General features: G+C 39.3%; 2 protein-coding genes across 2 annotated transcripts; both read left to right on the top strand.

Annotated features, from left to right (window-relative positions):
• The first annotated feature begins 987 nt into the window (after nt 1-987).
• TMEM128 (transmembrane protein 128) lies at nt 988-8,801 on the top strand. Its single transcript, XM_035547400.2, has 5 exons — nt 988-1,134; nt 2,009-2,150; nt 4,284-4,445; nt 5,557-5,665; nt 7,126-8,801. The coding sequence occupies exons 1-4, from the start codon at nt 1,017-1,019 to the stop codon at nt 5,654-5,656; spliced, it is 522 nt and encodes a 173-aa protein (XP_035403293.1). The 5' UTR covers nt 988-1,016; the 3' UTR covers nt 5,657-5,665; nt 7,126-8,801.
• Nucleotides 8,802-10,564: 1,763 nt separating this feature from the next.
• Nucleotides 10,565-23,780, top strand: OTOP1 (otopetrin 1). Its single transcript, XM_035547404.1, has 6 exons — nt 10,565-10,850; nt 14,477-14,613; nt 17,991-18,049; nt 19,905-20,035; nt 22,298-23,244; nt 23,610-23,780. The coding sequence occupies exons 1-6, from the start codon at nt 10,565-10,567 to the stop codon at nt 23,778-23,780; spliced, it is 1,731 nt and encodes a 576-aa protein (XP_035403297.1).
• Nucleotides 23,781-27,941: the final 4,161 nt, after the last annotated feature.

Here is a 27,941-nt window from a genome sequence, read left to right as displayed (position 1 = left end):
AATCACTGCTGTCATTGAGAGTATACGGGCTGCAAAATGTGAAGGTCAAAATATTTATATGCTACCCAGTCTCCCAGTTTTTCCCCTATATTTCTTATTTTTTAGTTATTTTGAGAAAACAGGACTGTACACTTGGATATGCGTCATAGGGTTCACTACTTTCAGTGGGGATTAGTGTCACTCTTGACACTATTAAGTTATATTACTGGACTATTACCAGAGCCAGCATTTGCTATAGCTGTACTCGTGATAAGACACCTTTTTGTTCTCTAGATATAAGGCATGATTTTTATCAATTCCTTTAGGAATAAATAATAAGGAAGAAGTCCTAATTTTATCAGGAGAGAATACAAGAAAGAAATCATCCAGATGAAACTGAAAGGCACTTATAGCTAGAACCTGAGGGATTATTTTCGGATGCACAACTCACTGCAATATTTTCTGCGTTTTTCTTTATCACTCCAACTTCGATCCTGAAGACCAGCAAACAAAACGTGCAAGAAAGCTCTCATTTCAAGAGGGCAAATACTCTAAGAGTGCATTTGAAAATGGATCCAGATTTAAAGCTGGAGTTGGCAGTCTAATATTTTCAAGGCTGTGCCTACAGTGAGACGGATGGACTGATGGATGATGGTGAAGCAAAGAGCTGCTACAGCTCAGTGCGACTTGGGTGTTGTTACAGAACCATCCCGGGAGCCTCCCTCTCGGCCTGGCAGTGCCATTAAACGACAGCTCTTTGAGGTGAAGGGCGCACACGTTGCTCCTCGCTAGCAGCCGCCATTACCTGACTGCCTGCCCCCCACCGCCCTCCCGCTGCACCCGCGCGCCGCCGCAGCGGGCACTAAAAGCTGTTTCCCGACACGGAGCGCTGACAGCTTCTTCGGCTACGGTTATGGCCGCCTAAAATGGCTTCCCTCTCTGAGAACAGCCGCCCGGGCCGCCCTTTCCGCTCGCAAATGCAGCGCTGCCGCCGCCCTTCCTTTCCCGCTCCGCCGTCACTGCCGGGGCTGCCCAAGATGGAGGCGGGCAGGGAGCTAGGGGACCCGCTCCCCAGGCTCCGGCGCCATTTGCGGCAAGGGGCAGAGCCCCGTGCCCTGCCGCTGCAGCCGCCGGTCCGGGGCGGCGGGACGGCCGGTGGGTGCTGCCGGGACAGGCTGGGGCTGCGGTGCCTGCCCTCGGGGGAGCAGGGAGAAGGGGACGGGTGCTGCTGGAAGCCCTCAGGAGCGAGGGGGCTGTGTCATCGCCCCCCCGGCCGCTGAGGTGCACGCTCGGCGTGAGGGAGAAGCGGGCGGCGCCATGGCGCAGCTGGGGCGAGAGGGCGCTGAGCTGCGACCAGCCTCGTCTCTGGAGATGGGGAAGAAGCTCAGCGAAAATAAAAAAAATATATAAAATAAAAATAAAAATAAATGGGTGGTTGTAAGCTCCAGCAAAGCCGTTCGTACGTTCAGCTGGTGTCAATGCATCTACAATGATGCAGAGATAGCATAGGTTATGTTTCTGAAGGCACATAAAGCACCAATAACTTTTAATGATAAAGGAACTTCAAAGTACGAAACATCAAATACACCTGTACATCACAGATACCTCTGTTTCACTTTTTTTTTTTTTAAAGTATGCGACTATTGAGTATTGTAGTTTTTTACTGTGGGGCACAAAAATACACTTCCAAATTTGTTTGCTTTGTTGTTCATAAGTAGTTAAATATGCCTTTCCTAACCTAGTCAGCTGCTAATTTCCCAAAAAAAGGTATGCAAAGTGTGCTGGTTGTTACTGCTTTGTGTTTTTTTTTTTTTTTTTTTAATCAGAGGGCACCTTGCTTAAACTCTTATTTCAGTAAATGTACAGAGCTTTTTAGAATGCTTCCTTTCTAGTACAAAATGTATTATACTGAGTATAATCACCTCCAAATATTAAATAATTAAAAAGATAAGCATAGTGTTTCATTTAAGTTTAATCATACTGCATTTAATGGCTGGCTTTAGTGATACAATTATGTTCATATTTACAGAAGAGTGTGCAGCTGTAGAGAAGAAGAAGAAGCCTTCTCCTAGACTGAATATTCATTCTGCATTCTGGATTTTGGCTTCAATTGCTGTGACGTATTACTTTGACTTTTTAAAATCTGTTAAGGAAACTATTCAAGCAGATAGGTAAGATACCTTTTCTTGCAAAGAAATGTTGCATTTTCATCTTACAATTGTATTCAGATAGCTATATCTGAACTTTGTGTTTTAAATCTTGGATAAACAAGATCTACAATAGGAATAGAGAGAGGTGGGACTGTTCAGCCTGGAGAAGAGAAGGCCGGGGGAGGATTTCATCAATGTGTACAAATACCTGAAGGCATGGGGCAAAGAAGATGGAGCCAAGCTCTTTTCAGTGGTGCCTAGTGAGCACAAACTGAAATATGAGAGGTTTCATCAGATCATCACTCTTTACTTTAAGGGTGGCTGAGCACTTGTTGTGGTTTAGCCCGGCTGGCAGCCAAACACCACACAGCCGTTCGCTCACCCTCCCCCCTCCCTCTCCGGGATGGGGGAGAGAAACGGGAAAGTGAAGCCTGTGAGTGGAGATAAAGACAGTTTATTAAGACAGGAAAATAATAACAATAATAATAATAATAATAACAATAATAGTATTAATAGTAATAATGTGTACGAAATAAGTGATGCACAATGCAATTGCTCACCACCCGTTGACCGATGCCCAGCCTATCCCCGAGCAGCCGGCCCCCCTCCACCCCGGCTAGCCACCCCTATATATTGTTCAGCATGACGTCAGATGGTATGGAATACCCCTTTGGCCAGTTTGGGTCAGCTGTCCTGGGTCTGTCCCCTCCCAGCTCCTGCTGCATCCCTAGTCTGCTCGCTAGCAGGACAGAGCGAGAAGCTGAAAAGTCCTTGGCTTGGTGTAAGCATTGCTCTACAACAATTAAAACATCAGCATGTTATCAGCGCTCTTCTCATTCTAATCCAAAACATAGCACCCTGCCAGCTACTAGGAGGAAAATTAACTCTGTCCTAACTGAAACCAGGACAGCACTGGAACAGGCTGCCCAGTTGTGGAGTCTCCATCCTTGGAAGTACTCAAAAGCTGCCTGGATATGGTCCTGGGCAACCTGCTCTAGGTGGCCTTGCTTGAGTATGGGGGCTGAACCAGATGACTCCCTGAGTCATTATTATTAAATTTGGGTAAATATCATGTTTAAATGTAAGATTTCAAGAAAAATCTTTTGTTAAAACTTTTTTTCTTCAGGATCTACTGAGCCATCTGTGTATGTGTAAAATTTGTTCTAATAGCAAGATGTTCTAATACTGTACCTTCAAAATTATTCTCAAGTACAAGAAATGGCTGCATATTCTATTGAAAGTGTTGGAGTTTTGACTTTCAAAAAAGCTGAAATTAATCTTAAAACATCAGTGAAGTTTTATGTGTTTTTTTTTCCCTCTTGTTCTCTAGACTTCTTTGAGTAGACTAGGAAATAAATGAAATTATTTCTATGAAATAATTCTATGTTTTTTTTCCTATTCTATTTATTTGCCATGAAATTATTCTCAGTGGGATTGATAGATGTTAAACATTTCAGATAACTTCACCTGGAGGTGCCTTTCGAACTTTCTCATTGTCATTATTGTATCAATATATGGAGGCTGAACAGGGCCTAGGCTCTGTGCTGTGAGCTTCTCTGAAACTACTTTTCCAGGTTTGTCTTTCCCATCTTAATCTGGAAGTATGTCCCCAGATAGGGGATGCACCATTCTAAATAATCACATACTTTTTTTTATTGTGAATCTGAAATCCTGGATTTCCCTGTGGTTTTGTTCAGTAGCTTAAAGTTTTTTTTTCATGATTTTTTTCTGTTAAAATTAAGAGTTCATAAACTCGAAAGCTTATTAAAAGCTTTCTACAACACTTCTGCTACACAAAAATCGGTAAAGTCAACCGTACAGTAAGAAGCACAGTTACTGTGGAGCCTAATTTATTTCATTACTTATGAAGTATTTTTAGTGTGTTAGTATAGAAGATCACTGTGACAAGGTCAGCTGCATTGCATTTCCAAAATATTTGAGGGAAAAATAAATGACAGGAATGATGCATTGTGAAATCAAACTGTAGTAGTTACGTGTTTTGTAAAAGTAATTTAAGAAACACAATAAAGGAGCTCCAGGCTAATGTGTGTAATTAACAAGTATTGTCTGTTCTGTTTCTAGCCTAGCATGAAGATTAATATGTGAACTGAAATGTGACCGTACTTAACATGCTTTTTTTTCCCCCCGCCACAGTTGGTGGTTTGTCACTGGCAGTTGCTTATTGGCTGCTTGTTTATCTATTGCCTTTTACTGCATAATATATCTTGAGTGGTATCGTGGAATTGAGGACTACGATGTGCGGTATCCCATACTGATACCTATCTCAACAGCCACTTTTATTGCAGCAGCAATTTGGTAAGTTGAAACACATATATACAAACTTCTGCTAAAACTGTACAGGTCTAACTGTAAAAGCTGCTTCTTATAAAATGAGCCCATTTCTCTAATTCTACTGAATGTACTGGTGACAGTACTAGTTCCACTGTGCATGATTTCTTCTGCCTTCAAAATTTGTTCATGAGACAAGATTTGTAGCAGTTGAAGCTGTGTAGTAAGTATACTTTTAGATGTACTGTGTCTTTTCTGTATTGTGAGGTTTAAAACTTTAAAGGTATATTCTCTAGTAGAGAAAATTTTACCTGATCAATTCCTAATGCATAGTTCTTCATTATCAAACACAGTATGTATAAATAGCAAGTATACAGAAACTCATTCTTATATGAGCTTTAAGAGTTTCTGTCTTGTCAGAGAATGGTACGTTTAGTAAGAGATAATTTGTTTATGAGATGAGTCAGAATTGAGCAAATGTGCACGTGAGTGAAAAAGTATTTGTGTGCAAGTATATTTGCTCTCTGTATGAAAGCTGGTTGTCCCTTTCAGTGTAGGTGCTGTGTCTGAATAACACCAGTATTTGTTGCAGTACTGGGGGTGGGGTGGTGGTGGAAGAAAGACTGAAAAAGATAAATGTTCCTTAGAGTTTAGAGTTAGTCATATCCATAATCCTGGTAAATCAGTTGTAAAAGAAATCGTTCCCCCCCCCCTTCTATGTAGTTAATTCATTCTCAGCTCTAATTAGCTGTAACTATAAGTTGTTTTTTTTTCCCAGCTTCCATGCATGCCTATGGGAAAAATCAAAGAGTATTTCATTTTCAGATGGTTCATACATAGAGATTCTGAAAGTAAAAGGTATCTTTACTCTTGATGGGTCTGAGTGGCTTTGCTCAGTGTAAAACAAATCTGCAGCAGTTACTGGTGTTCTAGGATGAGTTGTCAGTAAATAAGCAGAGAACTAAACTACCAATTTAATAAGTGTTTTTTTTTCTTTCAAGTTGTAAAGAAACAAGTATTTTTCCAGGTTGCATTGTTTAAATTTCATTTCTTCTCGTGCTATGATTTATTTGCTTGCCTGATATTTCCACATGACAACCGAACTTTTAGATAAAGCTTTCTTCTTTTTTTTTCCCAGTTTCAACGTTGCCTTATGGCCTGTTTGGTCGTTCATGACACCTTTGTTGCTCTTCATTCAGTTTATGGGTGTTGTGATGCTTGTGTCACTCCTGGGATAAGTCCTGCAGGTAAATAATAAATTGTTTAGTACATGAAAGTATTTATCTTGTTGCATAAGCTTCTTTGTTATACAAACAGTTCAAGGATTCCTACTCTGCATGCTTTTAGGATATTGAAATGTTGTGGCAAATGGAGTTACTGGATAATATGCATGAATCTTAAAGGGAAGAATATCCTTTTCCTCTTCCCAAAGATTCAGTTCTAGTCAGTGAAAAGAAGAGATAAGTGAGAGTGGATGGCTTTGAGGAGTATAAGCCAAATATCTGAAGCTTTTACCCAGACCTCCCTTCTTAGGGAAGTTGTTTGACATATAGTAAAGGGGAGAAGCTGTAAGGGTCCATATGCAACAGTCTTCTCTTTCCTTCTCCCTCCTCCCCTCTACCTCTGAATTAAAATTCTTTATTATCTTTAAGTATGCTGCTTTCATTTTCTGTGGTGAACAGTCCACTTCTTGGATATTCCTAAAAAGCAACCTTTTTAAGGCAAAAACAGTTATTTTCTTGACTTGAAAAATTGATTCCCAGTACCTGTCACATTGAAAAGGGGTTCTCACATTTTTGTTAGGATATGCTATTCAAATGAATCCCATGAAATTGAAAAGCTTAATAAAGAAAATATTAAATACAGCTCAGTAATGGGGTAAGAGATGTCCCCTGATCACTGGCGTCTGCATCATCCAGTGAGGTGACTCCTTCAGCAGGTTGTTTGCTGTACTTGCTCACAAGGGAATGCGAGGAAGTCTGTATGTGCTTGCTGTCACAAATCTGTTTGAGTAAAGAAGTCCCCCAGCATTTTCATGAGTGAGGCAAGAGGAATGGGACAGTGCTGGATTTTGAGTATAGCCTCTTGTAGTGCCAGAATTGTAGGGAAAAAATATTTAACAGCTTGGTCAGCCACATATACACAGCTTTTACTTGCATAAATGAACTGAAACTAGTCATACACCTTTTCACCAATTCCTCGATATCAAGAAAACTTTTTTTTAAGGAGCTAATTAACTTAGATCATACCCTGTCTGTGGACTTCTGAAAAATACAGTACTTACTTCAGAACCTCTTTAATTTAAAAGGTCGAGTTGTGTCTGCTAGTGCAAAATTCCTCAATGCATGTTTGTTCCTTCTGTCACTAGCAACGTTCTGTTTGAGCACTGGAAAGGTGGAGAAAGGTGTGATCTGGTAGAGCTTTGCTCTTACTAATGGACTAAAAGAACCATTCTGCATTAATTTGTACTTGGAGATAGAAAGTAAGAAGTACTAGCTAAATGCAAATATTCTGAACAGCTGAACCTTGTGAAGAAAACAATTTGTCTGTGTGAACAGCCAAGTAAATTCTGTTGCACTGTAAATTATTACGTGGTGATGCAAAGTCATCCAACTAATGAATATCAAATTATACAAGATACGGTTTGTGCAGTATATATAGCCTTACAGTATTTTTTATGTTGGATTTGTTTTTTCTTCTCTTTCAGCTTTATGTGAAGGACTCCAGTTACAGTTACCCTGCAAAGCGGGTGTTGTGACATTCCAGTCTTTTCATTATTTAACTACCTGATTTATAAATCAAATAGACATAAACCCATTGTTCAGCCAGTGGCTGCAAAAAAGCAACTGATTGGTGAATAATTGAAAGATAGATAGGTTTTATCTCTCTTAGTAATATAAAGCACTTCATTTGTGACGTAGCCTGTTTTATAAAGGTTTTATTCGCAGTTCAATACTAAGCAGATGGGTCAGTTATATGGTTTTAAATCCTATCTGGGGACTCCAGATTTCACTTAGCCCAACTTCCTTCTTAAAGCAGGTTGATTGGTTTGAAAATAATTGATACCTAAATTCAAGTGTTGTGTTTTTTTTAATATGTTATTTTTACATTTCAAGTGATAGCTAAAATACTGATATTTGGAATCTCTGAATGTCTAAACTTACACATTTGACAACATGGGAGACACTTCTTGGTCCGTTAAATTTGTAATTATACATGTATTGTCATGGAGGAAATATTTCATTAATCTAACCTCTTGACTTCAGATCTGTTAGCATTTGAAAAAAGATATGTATCTGATTAAGGGCCTAGAAAGCTGGTTGAAATTTCCATCATTGATAATCTGCTAGTGCCAATAGTGAAATAAATAGATTGCACTTGTACTGACATAATTTGTCCACAGCCAAAGACAGGAGATGAAGCTGTGAATAACCAGCAATAGAATGAACAATAGTAACACTACGCAAGAATTGAAGAGCACAAAGTAAAATATTTTGATGTATATACTGTTTTCCAATGTTCAGGATGCTTTTCTTCCAAAAATTAACTTTCTGTTCTTAACAATGCCTGTTAGTGAAATTGCCATTTTTCTTCCTCAGCAATAGAGGTTAATATTAAATTAAATGTCATTAGCCATACACAGCTGGGAAAATAACATTGTCCATTTGTTCACCTTGTTTGAGATACTTAAATAACAAGAAACCTGGGCACCATCTAGTTGCTAGACCATTTTATATAGGTCATTGTGTTAAATTCTTTTTTTGGAAGATAGGAGAAAGTAGAAGCTGGTTATTGAAACTTGTTTAAATTTACTCTTGTTGCTTGGAAGTCCAGACTGTTCGATTCTGACTTTCAGATTCACACCATTGCTGAATACACACTACGTGAAACATTCAGTAATGAAAAAGGCATTGGCTGAAGCTACTGCAGTTCCATTGAAGAAAAAAGTTGCTGGCAGTAGGCAGTGTAAAGGATCAGTCAAACCAAAGTAAAATACATCTAGCACTACTGCTAAGGAGTTTGTAGAGGAAGTCAATAGTTTGATTTTTTTTTTTTAATGTAAAATTTGAGTTTACAAAAAAACAGTTGTACTTTGCATTTAGAAGTGATACTTTGCATTTGCTTATCTTAAGGTCTTCATCTTTTAACAAACTTAAACAATTTTATGTCTGCATAGATGATGTACATTGACCGATTTTGTTTATTATTTAAATGCACTTTTGCTCAGGGATGGTAATTATCACTTTATTCTTATTTATCAACTGTACAAATGCTCTAGGTGCTTTAAGTTGACCCTGTACTCTTGAAATAATTTTAATGTTTGCTACATGTTTCCTCAAATTTACTCTTCTGGACATCTTAATAAACTTTGTATAAAGGTGATCAATCGTTGTTCAGTACTTACTTATTTAAACATCTAACTTCACTGTTCTTGGGACTGTCAGCCCATCAATTTGTCAATTCATCTTGTCTTTCATGACCTCTCAGCTGGCTTAATTGGCAGTGTAATACTGTTCAGTATGACTTGGAAGAGCTATTTACCCTGTCTTTTTCTGAAAATCCCAGGTAGATAAAGTTTATTTCATAAAAGTCCTGCAGAGTCTTTTGGTAACAGTTACAGGTATCAAATGCAATACTCATTCCCTTGTATGCTCAAAAGCAAGTAGGGGTGAGTCTGGTAAGAATGTAAAACAATGTTTGCTGTAATTAACAACCTGACAAAATCTTGCTGCTGCTTCCAGTTGTGTGAACTCCTTGCTTTCATTATTTTCCTTCTACCAATTAAAGTGTTTAGGGCAAGAGATTAGAAAGATATCTTAATAGTTTCCTGAAAATAATTACTAGGTTGTCAAAATCCCTACTTGAATATGTTGTCTGGCTTCAGACTACTGCAGATATTTTCTGTATCTATTTACATTAATTTCATTTGAGGATGAGAATCTGTGCCAGCACCAAAGAGCTTTTCTTCATGGTGACGAGCGTCTTTTAGAATCACCTTAAAATAAAAATAAAAAAGCCTAGACGGTGAAGATTATTTATCACAGTTATGCATAGAAGCTCTGTTAAATTAAAACATCTTCCTTAGTTGTTCTTTAAGGCTAACAATTATGTAAAAGTAGGACTTAGCATTTCCATAAGCTTTACAAGCGATGGATGTAGTTCTGGGCTAGAGGTGACTGAAGGCTTAACTGTTTGTCTGTTACCAGAAATGTCCTTTGTTACTTTTGTGATTTGGCTTCAGAAGAGGAAAAGCTTAAATTCTCAGTAAGTTCTGCCTGTGGAAGTAGTGTAAAATCAATACCGTCTCTTCATTTCTTCCCATTTTTTTTTTCCGAGTAGCTGAATTAGTGGTTTAATTTCATGTGAGGCATAGGTCATACAGTTAAAAAACAAAACAAAAAAAAAAAAAAAAACAATCCTTTGGATATTTGATATGCTACCAGCAGATGTAAGGTAAAAATGTAAGACCTGCCTGGCCAGAACAAGGACCAGTCTATCGTCGTATTTGGCCTCCAACCATGGCTAGGTACATGAATACCTAGGATTAAGAGAATTTGTGCTGTACGCAACCAAAATGCCATTTAAAATATTTTCTGTTTTACACTGGGATAAATTCCTGTCAACCCTCATAGGCAACCGACTGGGGCTCCAGACCTTGAGGTTGGAATACATTCATAGCTCCTGGCTATAGGGCACAGTTAGAACTAAGTATTTGACATATACATAGTAAAAAAAAAAAAAAATTATATATATATATATAGGGCGCAGTTAGAACTAAGTATTTGACATGTATATAGTAAAAAATATGTATAGAAATAGGGAAAATGAATAAATAAGAAATGAATTAAATCCTGTGAAAGCTTTTGCTTCGTTGAGCTCAGTTGCTACTCGTAGTTGGTAGCGATTACCAGTTCCTAGCAATCACTGCAGTGCTCTGTTGTCAGAACGAGACTTACTAAAGGTCAGGGGAAAAAGAAAAAAGGGTCGTTCCTCGGCTTTCCCCTGCACGGAGCTCACCTCGGCGCCCCCCCGGCCCCGCAGCGGAGGGAGGCACGGGGGGAGCCGGCGGCCCCGCTCCGCCCCCGGTCGCCGCTGGGGGCCGGGCCTGCGGCGGCCCCGGGGCTCCAGCAGCGCCCGGCCGGGAGATGGAGAAGGGCACCGGTTCCCCCGCCGCCGGCGGGAGCTGCCCGCAGAAAAACGCCGAGATCCTCAGCAGCCAGTACGGCATCAACCTCTTCTTGGCCGGGCTGCTGCTCACCTTCGCCTGGGCGGTGCACGCCGTGGGCATCAGCAAGAGCCACCTGCTCTCCTACCTCATCACGCTGATGCTCATCCAGCTGCTGTGGATGCTGTGGTACCTGTGCAGGAGCTGCACGCAGAGGAGGCTGATCCGCGACAAGGACACACACGCTGGAGCACGCTGGCTCAAGTGTAAGTACTGGCCGCAGTACCCATGGTGGCACTGGGCATGGGATGCCCGTGCCGTCACCTGCCTCTGCTACCACGTCGTTACCTCTCTGTCCCTACCAGGAGACATCCTGGCATTCATGATCCCGTGCACATGCAGTGCACTCTAAATACAAGCAGAAGCTGAACACTTTTGAGAGTCCATATGGGAAAGCTGTCTGCTACAGGTATTTGCTTCCCAACTGCCCCTTTGGCCTGTTCACAATGCTGAAAGCCACAGAGCCTTTTTTCCCTTTCACCCCCGGCATCAGGCAGGTGTTGCAGCACTTAAAAAGACAGATTTTTGGAAGGGGCAATTATTAAGGTGTTGTGCAACTCTCCTGGAGGAATTATCACCTTTTCCAGGCAATGCAATGCGACTTCCTTATACTAGCACCAGTCCAAAAGGTCCTTGAGGGCTCTCTAAAGCAAAGTATTTCAGAGATTCCCATTTGTACCTGTACAGTGATGCCTTACAACTATTAAATCATGTAGGTTGGAAAAAAAGCCTTCAAGATCACCAAATTCAACCATCAAAACCTTGGAAGCATCTAGAGTTAGAAGAGGACAACGTGCTTGGCCAGAGCAGCTTATAGTATAGCGTGTAAAATATGTAAGCATAAAAGCTAAAGGTAGCATTAGCTTGTAGGAAATTTGCAAGGCTGGTGGTAGGATGTGATGGCCCTTATCTGCAGGGTTGGGTACTTACTGGAGTAAGGATGCAAAGGTGTATCGAGAGCAGGTTGTTGGGGATCACGGCACAGAGTCATGTCGAATGCCGTGTGTCTGGGTCCCAGGGAAAGGAAACAACTCAGCTCAGCACTACGTACAGGAGGAGGCAAGCCCACTTTTATCGACCGCTTTTCCAGTCTCGGTACTATAAATAGTAGGTTGGAAAGTAAGTGTGTTCAGTGGAGTGCTACAAGGGAGCTTTTCCGTAAAATATTTCCTTCCTCATAGCAAAGATGCAGCAATCAGTCACCACAGCAACAGCTAATGAAAAATTAATCTAAATCTAAAATCTGGTTAGTCTGAGAAGTAAGGTTGTGTTGTGGAAATTTGGTTTGTCCTCAGTGCTGCATGTCTTTGTGTCTTTTATTTTTCTTTGCACTGTTAACAATTATGCTATAAAAATAGCTCAGGGTCATTTTAAATTTTATTTTATATTTTATGGCTAACATAATACAATCATGGATTGTAGACTCTCTCCTGAAATGTATGGAGTTATGTACCAACTGTTTTCTCGTTGATTATTCACCGTTTTCCAAAATAATCCTCATCTCTCAGGCATTTTTCATTTATTACCTTATGTGGCTTACATTTTCTTGTTCTTTTCTTGTGAAATTTACTGAAATTCAATATTGCAAGGTTTAATTTGATCCTAGTTTGGACCAGGCTATGTTTTTCTTACAGAGAGTAGCTTTCTCCTCTCAAGTGTGGAATAATACTGCTTAACATGGGTAAGAACAGCAGAACCCCCCTGCCCTTTCTTCTTTTGGCACAGCAATCACAGCATTTCATTTGTCCTACAGAATATAAGGAGTCACAGACATTTAGAAATAAGATACTGGAATGCACTACTAGGTTACCTTATCCATTTCTTTTACCAGCAAAGGATTGCTCTTTGTAATATGTTCCCAGCTGTGGCGGCTTCCACAGCTTCTCTTGGATGTCTATGCTGCAATTCAACAAATTCGCCCTTAGGGAAAGTCCTACACTTTCCTATTCTTAAGAGTTTCTTGTAGTTACAACAGTTCTCTAAAACTCCTTTGTCTTGTATTGGTAAGAGAAAACTTATTAGAACTGTGGAAAAACTCAGGTGGCAATTCTTCTGCTAAGAACCCTCTTGCCCTCCTCTGTCTCAGTGGTCTTGTCACAGAAATCTTCTGTCTGGAAGAGAAGCCCAAAAATGAGGGGGAAGGACAAATTTTCATCAAGTCTTTCCACAGAAAGCTCTTGGCAATTCTTGAGTAACTTGAGCAGCTGCATTTGAAGAATGTCTCCTTGCTCTCATCTTTGGAGAAAATACCCATGAATTAACTGGTATAAAATGTAAATGCAGGCTCAGAATATTTTCATGATGCCCTTCAAACTGTGAATATCATTTTAGTACAAGTGGTGGCAGCTGGCTACTTATATCCATTTGCTATGGGAAATATTGGAAAAGAATGGCTTAACAAAGACCTCTTAAGGTGGAGTCCTTGCACACAGCTAACAAAGCTGGAAGGACAAATGGCCACTTTACAAAAACTGCTCACAGAAAGGTTTCCTGGATCATTTTCGTACCAAGATGTGAACTATGTGAACCCTAAAGCACAGTTCTCTTCCAGCTTGTGTGGCAGACCAAGAACCACTCTTATAGTCTGAATGTGGGAAAAGAGTTTTTTAATAACGTGAGGTTATCGCAACCCAAATAATCACAGGAAAGCTTAGGAAGGCTGCATATAGGTAGACTCTTTTCCTTGACTTACCCCAGATGTTATCCCCTGAGTTGTCTCCCGCAGTGGAAAGCTCTGTGGCCATCATTTAGAAGTTCAGCCAGCCAGAGAGCTCAAAAGGAAAATCAATTAGCTTCACAAATGGCTTTATTTTATTACGTTCTCCAGCAGCACGGATTCTTTTCAAAGCATGGGCAGCTAGTCACCTTACACAGCCCTTGACAGACTTCAACATATATCTTTTTCCTGCTTGTATTAAGTTGTCTATTATCAAAACCCGAACAATACTTGAAGTTTTGAGTGGCGTTTTGACAACTGTATCATTATAGCTTCCTACTTCTTGATGGCTAATAGAAAGAATTAAGCCAGCACTTTGCAATACTGAAAATCCTATTCTGGATCTCCTAAAACACAGAGATTTCAGTGAATATTTGGAAAAAAAAATCCACATTTTAAAAAAAAATACTTCAATGCTCAGTAAAAAACATTTCTTTTTATTCTTTAACTTTAGAAACAGCAAAATGGTGGAATCATCTTCATTATTTCTAATTATTGGTATATATCAAGTATTTAGGATTAGTATATAATACTAAGATAAGTTTTCATCATTTGGTTGTTTTCTAGGAAACCAAACCAGACAGTTCACTGCAGTTCTGGTCTGACTCGAAGTGTAACCTCCCCAACAATGGCGCTGGCATACCAAGTGATTGTGTTACTGCCCGCTGTAGAGCTCTTGGGTCCAGAGACTGTAACATTATTGTTCAACTCCCTTGAGTTGTATAGTTTGCTGTGTGACCGTATGGAGCATTAATTCACGCGCTGTATGGCTGCTTTGGTGCTACAGTTACCTGGGAGGCTGATCTTGCAAGGAGCTGGGAGCCATCTGCAAGGCGCTGCATGTCTTCAAGTCCGGGCTCCTCTGTACTGCCTGTGCTGGATGTGTGCCCTGATGTGCTTTAGTAATACGCTGGGCAGAGGCTTTCACAAATTAGAGAGTTTTATTACATCGAGTCGGTTATCTTCATGAACTCGATCCACTTTTATCTCCCTAAGCAGGAATATGAGTATTGACCTATCATTATTTCTCTAAACAAGATTTTGGCATAGTGCTATGGATTGTCTCTAGACAATACAACTGTACATTGATGTTTTCTAATATCTTTTCATTTGTAGGTGGGATTACTTTATTTGCAGTGATTACTTTAATTCTGGACTCTTTTAAAATTGGATACTATATTGATTTTTCAAACTGTTTGTCACCAACTGAAGGCATTTTTCCTGTTACACATGCAGCGCACACCATCTTACAGGTAAAAGACACTGGTTGCAGTTTTATATTATATCTATACTTCTTACCAAAAATATCTTTTTTTTTTCTTCTCATCATCATGGATTTTACACTAATCTAATTTCTAAACATATCACAGGATGATTTTGAGGGTTAAGTTCTTGTGCATGTATACCTCTTTATGTGCAAATTCAGCCTTGGCAACCTGAAATGTCAGTAATTGCTCAGCCATAAAACTCCCCCAAAAGAAGTTCAAAATAGAAGTAATCAAAAATGCTATCAATAGTTGAAATTACATGCTCTTTAGTTTAAGTTACCTATAAAACTTTCAGAATTTTTCTGGCAGAAATGAGCAGCTTGGTTAAAGACAATTCACTTATTTCTATATCTACAGCTTGCCACACAAGTCCAGTTCAATCTGTCTGATATCCCAGTATAATTAGGGGTGGATGCCTGATACTTCAAACAGGCAAAACCCCTTTCCTTGTGGGTTATAAAATATTTGCACATCTTTCCTGTAACAAATGAATGCAGATCATTCCAGAAGCATTTGATTACACTTATCAGTGGCTGCACGCTAGCAAACATAGTCACTGACTCCTGAAAATATTCCAGCTGTTTGTTTATTTTCAGGCTTTGTCTCTGTATTATATGGTGATATTCCATACCCAATTGTTTACTGCATGAATAAATGTTGCCCTTTCTTTTATTACATGCTGGAACAAAAGGATCCTGGCCAGTTTTCCTAATAGTTTTCCTTATTTTGAATACCTGAATCATGAACAGCTTCCAGTTCTTCTGTCGCAGGTTGTTAGCCAGTCTGTGAAGGCAGAGATGGTGAGAATTGTTGGTAGCTGCAAGAGCCAGATAAATCTTATGGTAAGGTGAAGATTTAGATTATTATCCTCTTTCTTGTCAGGATAATCTAAAGCTGTAATTCCTGTGGGCCGCTATGAGCAGACTTGTGGTAAAGAGGGAAAGGAAAAGCCACTAAAATAAGATACTCTGTTAGAGCCAGGTCATCTAATGCACCTTCCAAGATGATTAAGTAACATAGTGATAAGAGCAAGAACAGAAGAGAAAAGAATGATTTTCCTAGCAGTGGTTGCAAGTAAATAAGCAGTTGAACCACCTACATTATTCTGTTTTCTTTAACAGTAAAAACATTGAAATTTGAGCAGTAACTCTGACTTCCATCTTTTTATCTGAGGATGAAATTCTGACTTGATGGAAGTAGTCATAATTTTACATTCTTTTAAAATCCACTCTCCATGTGGAACAGCTTCTTTGCTTTACCTCTGACAGACAAACCCAAGAAATCCTTTCCTGCTGATCTGCATGCAGCATTCCTCATTGCATCCAGTAACCTGGGGTTGGTGAGATTTCTAGCTACTCTGAACTAGAATGTGGAAGAGACTGAGCTGAACAAAGGGAACGTCCGATTCCCTGAGAAGGGACATTCTCATTTAATATCACATCACTCTTTATTTTTTAATATTTAATTTAATATTGACTTAATATTGCATCGTTCTGATTTAATATTACACCACATCATATTACATCACTAATGTAGCTGATTTTATCATTTACTTAGCTTAAAATGAAATCTTGAGTGTTAGCGCGAATGCTCAAAGGAAAGGTAAAGGATGTAATTTATCAAATACCTTTTGCCTAAGACAAATATAATGTCCTTGTAACACAGGATAAAATTACAGTGGAGAGGATTCCCAATTACGTGTCATCTACAAACCTGAGGATTTGTTTTCTACAGAATATGTGTTGGATGCTGTTGTATTTCACTCTAACGAGGCATCCTGGTACTTGCCAATAAATGAGCAAATATACACTGTAACTGTGCAAACAATGAACTAGCACCGACCTTCTGATTTCCACTGCCTCTGCGTTAAGCTCTTTTGCAGACAGAAGTCCCTTTGAGACAACGCGTGCTCTGGGAGCAAAAACTGTATTTTCTGTCATTTCTCTACCTTACTGATTTTTCTATTCCTATTTTCTCTCAACTTTCTTGACTTCAGTGTTTGAACAGGGCTTCTAAACTTCCTTTTCTTAAGTGTTGAACAATGCTTTCACATCTGCTGTCAGATTTTACTGCGTCTATCCCAGAACTGCTATCTGAACATGGCATAGATGAGGCTACGGTGCTAATCGCTGATTTCAATTTAAACTTCCACGGCATCTTGTATTTTTGTATTTATCACAATTTGTTGTGATAAATGCTTCATTGGGTGATCGAATTAATGTGTTATTAGTGGGGAGAGCAGGAGGCTGGATTCCTGGTTTTGCACTGGCTGAGTGAGCTCAAGTCCAGAAGTGTCTTGTGTGTCCTGAGCTTCTAGTAGGTGCCACAGAGAACCGCATGTTCCTAGCTTTTTCAAAGATCAGGTACTGAATGTCTCAGACAACACCAGCTGTGGAGGCACCCTATTAATGTGCGCAGTGAGAAAAAGGAAGTCCAGTCACTGTAATTGCTGCAGAAGAACCCAAAGTTTTTTGCAATTTTCAGACCATTTCAGAAATACCACACCGGGCAGGTTTCTAAGACAAACCCTTTGGACCATTTCTATCCTGATGCTTACATACTATTTATTCAGTTCAGTAAGGTAGGAACCTTTCTGAATAAATAGGACTCCCGGTTTCACCCTAACATCCCTGAGGAATATGGCTATGGTTCTGCTTGCACCTGCCAGGATTTGGAACAGGTTTTGTATTAGCAACAATCTGTATCCTGAGGTTTCCATTATCCTCCCACAGAGACTCCTACTTTTAATACTTTTTTCCCCTTTACTTGCTAAGTCAATACTCTTCTGTCTCTTTTGTTCTCCAGCTTGAGCTTTCTGCACTACATTTGAGTGCAACTGCATTTGTTGCTCCTAATGCGGTTACCTCTCAAACTGATAGAATGACCTTTTCTCTTGCTTCGTGGTCATCCATTGTTTGTTTTATTAATCAAGTCTGGAATCCTTTCACATGTCTCTCTCCCTCCACAGAATTTCACATATTTAGTAAATTATTCAAACTTAGCATCACCACGCCCTGCAGTAGTTATAGTGCTGTCTACAGCTGGCAGTTTTATTTCCTTTGCCATTGGAATAAAAGCCTCTGCAGATACAGAAGCATGATATGTTTTGGTGAGTCATATTGAAACTTTCTACTATTGAGCCACTGGCTTTGCATATAAGAAATCCTAGTTTCCTCCTGCCAGCCAGGTTCTGGCTGAATGTAGGAAGAGATAAGAATAATTTCACGTGTGGAGATGGAGCTACCTCAGTTTAAATCATCAGAGGATTTAATCAATGTTTCTGCCTACAGATATACTTTCCTTTTTCTGTTTCATACATATTCATTAGTGTAATGACATTTCTCTGTATTCCTTTAATTTAGGTGTACTTTCTTTGGTGTCATGCAAAGGATATTATCCAGTCTTTCAAAACACTTGAAAGGTAAAGTATCTGATCCTCATCTGGAATGCAAATAGGTGTACGTCTGCACCATGTTTGAACACCTACAATTTTACTGTATGATGGACATTGAGAACTTGCGGAGTTTGATTCTCAGTTGTGTTAATATAAATAGACAGTAACTCCATTCACCCAAGTGAGAGGATAATCATTATTCTGAGTTATTCTTTTATTTATTTATTTATTTAAACTGTGCTCATATCTCATAATATACAATAGTCACAGAATAAGTATGTATTTATCATGAGAGAGGGAAAGGGCAATGTATGACACCACAGTGTCACATGCATTTTTCAGAGGAAGGAAGCACCAGATTTTTGTTTGAGAACTATGTACTACATGAAGTTTTCTTCGTACTGAAGAAACTGAAAGGTTTCAGTATCTTCGTACTGAAGATACTGAAAGGGAATTTGCATCAGCAACTTGCAGCCAGTGCAGTATATCTGTTTTTTTTTTATTGACCTTTATGGAAATTACCTTTCAGAACTAGATGCAAACATGCAAATACACAGAGAAACACAACCTTTCCAGCAGTATGTATACACCCAAATCAGTAAGGGTTGTTCTTATTTCTGACACCAGAACTTGGTTCTCATGGTGTAACTAATGTCTTTTCTGAAACAGATGAATACATTTATTTGTTATGGAGCTGAGGACTGGTCTTTGAGGCAGCAAAGCCAGCTCTGATGTATTTTCATTTTTGTAAGAATGTGAATTAGTATATATTAATGCCTTTACACAGAATACAAATAAACAAGGATATTAACTTCTAAAATATTAATCTCAAATTATCAAGAACCTGGCCAGTTTCTATAGGAAGTAAAAGAAACTTACTCATAAACTTCAGCTGTAGTGATGGCTCTACTTTTGTTCTGCTCCCTTGGGTAAGCGTTTCAGGCTCATGCCAACAAGTGGAATGATTATGGAAGGCTTGCAATGTTAGCTGGTGAAACCATCTCTGTTTATAAGTAACATTTCTAAAATACCTAATTGCAAGTCATTCAAGTCATTCTCTGCAAACAGTGCAGTAATAAAGAACTGTTTCTTGGTGAAGGAACGTTATCAGCCTTGGGTACAAGAGAATAACGTCTGGCAAAATGGCAGATTAAAGGATTGTACCCAAGAAATAGATACCATGGCCTTCTAGAAGAAAAAAAAAAAAAAAAAAAAAAAGGGAGGTGTGGGGGGAAGTGCTGGTCAATTCAGAACAATTATTGCCTGGGTTTTACTAGAAAGTTCAGAATCATTAACCCACTTCTTTCTCTGATGCCATTTTGTTTCACCAAGCCATGAAGTGGCTTGTCCAAGACAAGGACTCTCAAAGCCACTTGGAGACTTAGCCTCACTTACCAGTAGTCTGAATGGGATAAAGCCCTCTGTTGTCTTCAGCTTTCTCCAGGAGACAAAAATGCATGGACTAGAAGTTAGACAAGGCAGTACTATCTCTCTGAAGAAAGACCAGCCACAGTGAGTATGAAGAAGCACCGCAGAAGGCTGAGAAATGCAACTTGCAGAACAACCCTGATCAGACCGTTCAGTCACTGTCATTAACGTGTCCAGCCCAAAGAATAATAAACATCACATATGAGAGCATAAAAGCATCCTATCTATGGTTTAATACATTAATCCATTGTGTTTCTGTGATAGTTTGAAAGTCTAACATTCATTGTGCTCTACTGTGGAACATCTTTAGAGAGATTGGTTATGATTTTTTTTCTTGTACTGACAACTAAATAGTGTTACATGTGGTGTCTACAGAAAATTAATCCACTGTATTTAGCATGTATGTAGAGATATACTGCGTGCATATTCCTTCAATAATTACCTTATTTTGTAGGTTTGGGGTTATCCATTCTGTGTTCACAAATTTACTCCTGTGGACAAATGGAGTGTTAACAGAGTCAAAACATCAACTGAACGAACACAAGGAAAGACTAATCACACTTGGTTTTGGGAATATAACAATAGGTAAGCTAAAGTGTTGGTACATTTTGGAATTACTGCTCCCATGCAAAATACTATGTCTCTGTAGGACAGATCTGGATATTTGCTGTATAGTCGTTCCTAGGCAAATGGTAGTCAACTGATATATGGTCAGTTCATATAGTAATTAAAGTGATGTATAATCATTGTCATATATGTGACTCAGGCTGTAATTTTCTGTTTATTTATCTCCCCTTTGGATGAAATCCAGAATAAAAATAAATGCCAGAAGTTCCAAACAAAGTTAATAATTCTTTTGAGGAATAACATCACTAAATAATCCTTTTATTAGTAAATCAGAGAAGTAAATTATATACAGTAGTTTTAAAAACAGAATTTACTGTTTTGTAAGCTACTAGTAGAAAACCAAGAATGGATAATCCTGCGAATCATTCCCAGGAGAGTGGTTTCCCATGGTGTGTGGTCCTATGGAATTTTGTATGGTGCCGTGGAATTGGGTGGAATGTTTCAGAGGGGTGGAGGTTATCCATTAGTGCTGCTTTTCAGGACACAGATTTTTAGCTGGGTGATTTTTTTTTTTTTTATTACAAATACTCTTCTTCATTGGTAAGATAATTGGTAACAAACATTGACTAAAACTGCTGGGGATGCCTTTTGCTTTCAAATGCCACTGAAGCCTAGGGAAATTTGGAGTTCTTGGCTTTCAATAGGCAATATAAGTTCTCAGCAGCTACAGGTAATTTTCTCCCACCTGATAGGATTTTGATTGTGTTCACAAGGATAAAGACAAAGATGACCCCAGTTTTACATCCATTTGCAAGGGGATGGAGCCAGGCTCTTTTCAGTGGTGCCCAGTGCCAGAACAAGAGGCAACGGGCACAAACTGGAACACAGAAGGTTCCCTCTCAACATCAGGAAGAGCTTCCGTGCTGTGCAGGTGACAGAGCTCTGGCACAGGTTGCTCAGAGAGGTTATGGAGTCTCCTCCTTGGAGATCTTCAAAAGGCACCTGGACATGGTCCTGGGCAGCCTGCTCTGGGCAGCCCTGCTGGAGCAGCGGTTGGAGCAGCGGGCCTCCAGAGGTCCCTGCCAGCCTCAGCCACTCTGAGATTCTCTGATTTAGCTGTACAGCAAAAGCATCAGTACTAATCACAAGTTAGTGGCTCTTCCTGATATTTCCACTGTTAAATGGAAGCAGTTTCCTTATATTATTTCCTATTAATCTGCTGCCAGAATTGTTGCACAAATGTGAATAATCAGAAATAGTTTCTATAACGAGGAGCAAAGTAGTGATTCACAAGACAAATTTGCTATTAACATATAATCCACTGCAAAATCTTTTTTCACTTCTTACGAGCATATGCTTAAGACAAACGAATACCAGCTTTCTCCCATCTTTTTCTTATAAAATTAAAAAATAACAAAATATAAAAAAGAAACTTACAGGCACAAATCTAAGATTGGCTCTGGGCTGCCTAAAAATATATTTTTCAGCATTTCTGTTTATATATGTGTAAGTAAATATTTATCTCCTGAAACCATGTAAATTTCCAGTTTCTTAAGTTATTTGTTTGTGATTACATATTAAATACTTTTATTTTACAAATATGTGCAGTTTGTTTTCTGAGATGTTTTAGGGGTTTACAATGCAGGTTATTGCATAGAGAGATAATGATTTCACAGGTTCTTCTCAAAAGGATAAGATAGATTTTTAATTATTTTACTTTCAATCTATACTGGGACATTGAGTGAAAGTATCTGTGGCTTACTTCACCTCTTTCGTAGACATAAACACATTTTTAATAAAGTGCTGTGGTTATTAGAAACCACTCTACTGTAATTAACTGACAAAAATGAGAGGAGTCATTTTCTCATTAATTTTATATTCTTCATCTGACCCACAGGTGGAATTCCTCAATATTCTATAAAATCCACCTAAGCCAAATGGCCAAGGACTCAAGTCCTTGATATTTTGGACATTTGTATAATAAAAAAGTAGTATTTGAAAGGCTCTGTTGCACTTTGGTGCAGCATTCACTTATGATGTGACTATTGCTAAGCAGCTGAGTAGTGGAGTTAGAGATTATGCTTTGGAGACCAGGCAAAATCTATGTTAGGTTAATGATTTAAATGACACAGATCCTTTTTAGGTGGCTAACTGGAGAGTATGATGTGTTGTTTGACTGAAATCTTACCTTTTATGTTTTATTGTTTTATTTATGTTTTATTTATTTGCTTTAAACAAAAAATCCTTATAATGCACACATAATCTCTCCCTTTCCTTTAGTTTTAGATGACCATGCACCTCAATGCAATTGTACAACGACAACTCTCTGTTCCATATTTTCTCAAGGAATATATTACCTATATCCCTTCAATATAGAGTACCACATTCTAGCATCCACGATGCTCTATGTCCTGTGGAAAAACATTGGCCGCAAAGTGGAACACCATCAGCAACACAAAACTCCGTTCAAATTCCACGGCATAACTGTTGGGATGATTTTTGGACTAATTGTGTTAACTAGCACAATAGCAGTAGTCGTGGTGTATTTAATTCAGATTGGACGTTCAAAAATCAAAAGTGAGTTAGCACTTACTATGTTTTACCTCCATGCTATCTTTGTATTGGCTCTCATGTGTACAGCTGGAGTTGTCGCCCTTCTAATCTACAGACTGGAGGATAGATCATTGGATAACTCAAAGAATCCTGCTCGAAAACTGGATGCAGAACTGCTGGTTGGCACAGCTGCAGGATCCTGGCTCCTCTCCTGGGGATCAATCCTAGCAATTATCTGTGCCCAAGCTCACCCCAAATACACGTGGTATAACCTGCCCTATTCTGTCCTAGTAATTATTGAGAAATACATTCAGAACCTCTTTATCATTGAATCCATACATCGCGAGCAGGAAAAGGCCAATGATGATATTAAAACACTTCGAATAGTGACTATATCTCGGGGGAGCACTTTATCGCTTACCCCCTCATACAAGGAGATTTATAATGGCCGAGCCACCCGTGACATCGGGGAGTTACCGTACCTGGTCAGCAGCAGCATCTGTGCCAGAGAAAGTGATGGCGGCGGTGGTGCCAACGAAGAGACAAGTCAGGGTAACAGTCCAGTCATGCATTCAGCCTCAGAGTTCTCCTTTTACAGCAGAAGCTCAGTGGCTGACAACAAGAGGAGAATTCTCAAGAACATTGCTGCTTTTTTATTCCTATGCAATCTTTCGGTAAGATATTTTGAACATAATTTGCAAGTTAATACACGAAAGCTTCCCAACCCTTCAAGCCTCATATTAAAATTACATGGTTCCATAGTTTGTAGCAAGTAAATTTTACTTCTTCTGGAAGAATAAGTGAATATGCCTTTGGGGAACAAAATTTATCTAAACATGGAATCTAAGAGTCTAAACTCTTCTTAATCACCATGAAAAACTGTATCAGCAACAGAAGCTGAAATCTTTTGCCATTGGTGTACCCGGGGTAACAACAGGGAGGGCTTACTTAGAGATTGCCAAAACTAAATTGCAGGTCAGTGGGGTCACAGTCACTCGTAATTTATGATTAATACTGGCACTGCCTTCTTTCCTTGCAGCTTTGGATACCACCGGCATTTGGGTGCCGCCCAGAGTATGACAATGGACTGGAAGAAATAGTTTTTGGCTTTGAACCTTGGATAATTGTTGTGAACCTTGCAATGCCTTTTTCTATTTTCTATCGGATGCATTCAGCTGCCTCACTCTTTGAAGTCAATTGCAAAACATAGGTCATATACAGTCCCTCAGTGAACAATTGATTGAATAATTAATTACACAAATAACAGATGAATGGGTGGATGAGTGACTGAACATAGCCACAGCTGCTCAATAAATAGAAGATTCAATACATATTTCTAAAAGAGGGGACCATAGCCAATAGCAAGTCATGTTTTTTATTTTCCCTCCATGCATTTTGTTATATATGTATTATTACTGCCAAGCTCGACTTTTCAAAATCATATTAGTGTCAACTCTACATAGTAAAGTTAATTCAATCTCATTAATCTTTGTTTACGTCATCTGAGATTTGTCCTCTCAATAATTGGTATTGCTTTATTTTCATTCATCATGGCCTGTGAAAGTGATTAAAAAAATTCTGTATGATTTAAGAGGGAAAATCCAAGGACTGCTAAATTGAGTGATGCTCCTGAATCACAGACTCTGAAAACTCTTATTTCCTAGCTACATTTTTATAGTAAAAACACGAAAACATCTGCTATTTAGTTGGGATGTGGGGATTACATTAAACTTTCTGAAAAGCAATAGAAAATCAGTATATATAGTTATTATTTTCTTAACTATATGGCATGAAATCCACATAAATAGAATGTATGTTAAACATCATGCTGTATATAACTTCTGATAAAATATTTCTATTAATGAACCTCTCTTGTATTTACTAAATGACATAACTCCAAAATAAAGTTAATTCTTTTACAAAGCTCTTTATTCACACATCCTTGATATGTTTTAAAAGAGAAAAGCTCATCTTGTAGCTTAGTTTTAAGTACATATGTTCTGTTGCCACAATGGTATATATCCCCTGTACATTTTTGTTTTAATGGGCTCCTAATTTCTTTGTGCTTCAATCTTCTGAATGGAAAGTAATCATATATACTCACATAGGGATGCTATAGAGCACAGCTGATGCCTATAGAAATTGTGAGGGCCCTGGCTGAGGGTTTTACGAGCCTGGTTTACAAGCTGTCAGAACATAAGCTCAAATCCCTAGGACGGTTAGTTGCCTGAATTCTCACAGAAAGCAGTCAAAAGGTGGGTGCCTGAATACTCTTAGAAGACAGTCTGTTAGGATGGACAGGCTGCAACTACGGCCAGAGCACTAAAACGGGAGCAACAGCTCTACCATAGGCAATTACTGGTGCTCTGGTGAAGGGCCTGGAGCACAAATCCTATGAGGAGCGTCTGAGGGAACTGGGGTTGTTTAGTCTGGAGAAGAGGAGGCTCAGGGGAGGCCTGAAGGAAGTTGTGAGGAGCTGGGTGTTGGCCTCTTCTTGCAGATAACTAGTGATAGGACTGGAGGGAATGGCCTCAAGTTGCGCCAGGGAAGATTTAGGTTGGAAATTAGGAGGCATTTCCTCTCAGAAAGAGCAGTCAGGCATTGGAATGGGTTGCCCAGGGAGGTGGTGGAATCACTGTCCCTGGGGGAGTTCAATGCAGGGTTGGACCTGGTGCTTAGGGACATGGTTTAGTGTGTGATACTGGTGGTAGGGGGACAGTTGGACCAGATGATCTTGGAGGTCTTTTCCAACCTTGATTATTCTTTGATTCTGTGATCAGGGGTTGCCGCCTTTTTCCCCCAGCCCCTCAGAGGCCGGTTTCACTTTGGGCCGTCGCTGTCACCGCCGGCTGGAAGAGGACAGGCCTTCTTCCCAGGCAGAAGGTTTCAGCTTGCTCTCACGGAGCAGAACACAAGTTTTAACTTTGTACCACTAGATGGCAAGCACGGACCATCAGATAAATGACCTGATGCCTTCTAGACGTTGCTTCACATCATAATTAATCTCCGGTTCTATTCTGTGCTACATACAGCTGTAACACACCAAGGAATTTTTGCCACTTGCTCTATCTGTTGCAAAACCCAGATCAGGTAAAGCAAGTTCCATCTGAATATGAATTAGATTAACCGCCGGCGAGGCTGAGCGTGAGAGCACCTCTGTTCCTGCAGAGCAAGTTCAGTTGTTAGACTTCGAGTGTGTTTTAGAAGTCACTGCCCGGTAACATCACTGTAACCTCTGCCTTTCTCCAGCACTGCTTGTCATGTCTTTTATCACCTCTTTTTTAGTTCCTACCTTCATTCTCAAGAGCAGTCTTTTCCCTTGAACACAGTAACCTTATCTCACCTTCTTTCATGTACCTTCTTTCATGAAGCTCTAACCACTTCACTTGGTTCTCACTCAGACCGGTTTCATTTTAAGTAGAATGAATAGGGCAATTTGTATAATCAAATAAAGCTTTCATCTTCCTTCCATATCAACTGTTGGAACAACTTTCCAGCTACTTCTGGTGTCAGAGAAAACTCACCTCACTAGGTAAGCCCACAAATTCCATTTCATCTTTCAGGCAGTCATAAAAACAGCTCGAGAAAGACTGCTTCTTTCTGTGGGATGGCTCGCATGCCATTCTTCAGCTCAAAGTGGTGCTTTGTAGCTGATTCCCACCACTGGTGTTCAACCAAAGCAGAGCTTGCCAATCCCCAGGGGCAAAAAGAGCCCATATGCTCTATTATAAACACTTAGCGCCCATTTGGAAGTTTCAAAAATAAATAACATCAGTACTTGGTTATATTTCATCTGCAATTACTTAGTTCTTTCTGTTTCTCAACATTACTATTGAAATAATTTCATTTGTTCATGGTATTAAATTGATTTTGAGTGCTAAGATTAAAGTTTATTCATAAAAGTGAATTAGGGCAGCACGCTGGCAGTGAGCAAATGCTTAAACCATGCTAATGAGCAAATTCTATTCCAAGCTGCACTGATGAAACCCCGCTGACTTAAATGGTTCTGTTTCAGGGAATCAGAGAATAGATTTCAGGGAACCAGAGAATAGACATAAGAGGTTTTCATGACAAGATTCAACTCCCAAATATCGTTTTATCCAAAACCAGAATATCTTATGGAACCAGATCTTAGTAAAACTACTCTTGATGCAATGGCAAGTCATGAATTTCTGAATGTTTTAGAAACATAGCTTATGAAGAAACAGGATTTTTAACCAGGAATGATAATCTCTAGCTCTCTGATCAATGTTAAACCTGGGCTTTCTCAAACATCTGCTTTCAGACATCTTCTTCTACGCCACCACCACCACCACCACCACCACCCTGGCATACTAATACTAATTTGTCCCACAATACTAATATGTCATAGTTTTAAAAATATTCTAAGGAATAGCTCTAAGTTAGTTTATTTCTGCCTATATATCCACTCACGCATGTGACAGGAGTCAGGAGAGCTGGCTTACCCAAGAGAGGTCTAACAGTTCATTGTTATGTTTCTGAGGTGTCTCTAGAGGACAGTTTGTCAACTCTGAGCTCTCTAGTGAATGCCTTTGAGACCAATTTAATACTATTTAAAAAGAGAGATTTTTTTTTTAAGAAATGGATTTTTTCAGTCAAGTCCAATGTGCATTAGGTATGTAAAGTATTCTAAATTTTTGCTGCATAATGTTAATTAGAAAGCTATTCATCATGCCCTTCTGTTAGACTCTCCTACTCTCTCCCTTTCTTTCTAGATATCTTATTTATTCAATAATACATGCTTAAGTAGCATTTAAATTCATATATGTATAAGAATAAAGGCTGGTAAGATGTCAAAAGATTCCTACAATCCTCAAGCGCTTGCCTGGAGAGTCAAACTTGCACGATCATAGACTTTTCAAGTGTTTTTCAGTGTCAGTGAAACTTTATCTAAGGTGGAAGAAGGTGTTGGTGTCATGGTTGAGCTGAAAAAATAAACAAATTCCATTTACAAGTATGTCTCAATCCTTTGAATTTCCTCTTTTAATTACCTAAAAAATATCCAATGATAAACATGATCATTTTGCATATATCCATGTGTTGCAGAGCCTGCTTGCAGTCTGTAGAGTTTGAGTGGACTATGTGTTGTGGTTTAGCCCGGCTGGCAGCCAAACACCACACAGCCGTTCGCTCACCCTCCCCCCTCCCTCTCCGGGATGGGGGAGAGAAACGGGAAAGTGAAGCCTGTGAGTTGAGATAACGACAGTTTATTAAGACAGGAAAATTAATAACAATAATAATAATAATAATAATAATAATAGTAATAATGTGTACAAAATAAGTGATGCACAATGCAATTGCTTACCACCCGTTGACCGATGCCCAGCCTATCCCCGAGCAGCCGGCCCCC

This window comes from Cygnus atratus, chromosome 4 (genome assembly GCF_013377495.2).
Source record: "Cygnus atratus isolate AKBS03 ecotype Queensland, Australia chromosome 4, CAtr_DNAZoo_HiC_assembly, whole genome shotgun sequence".
NCBI classification, from domain to species: domain Eukaryota; kingdom Metazoa; phylum Chordata; class Aves; order Anseriformes; family Anatidae; genus Cygnus; species Cygnus atratus.
This window is presented reverse-complemented; position numbering and strand designations above follow the sequence as displayed.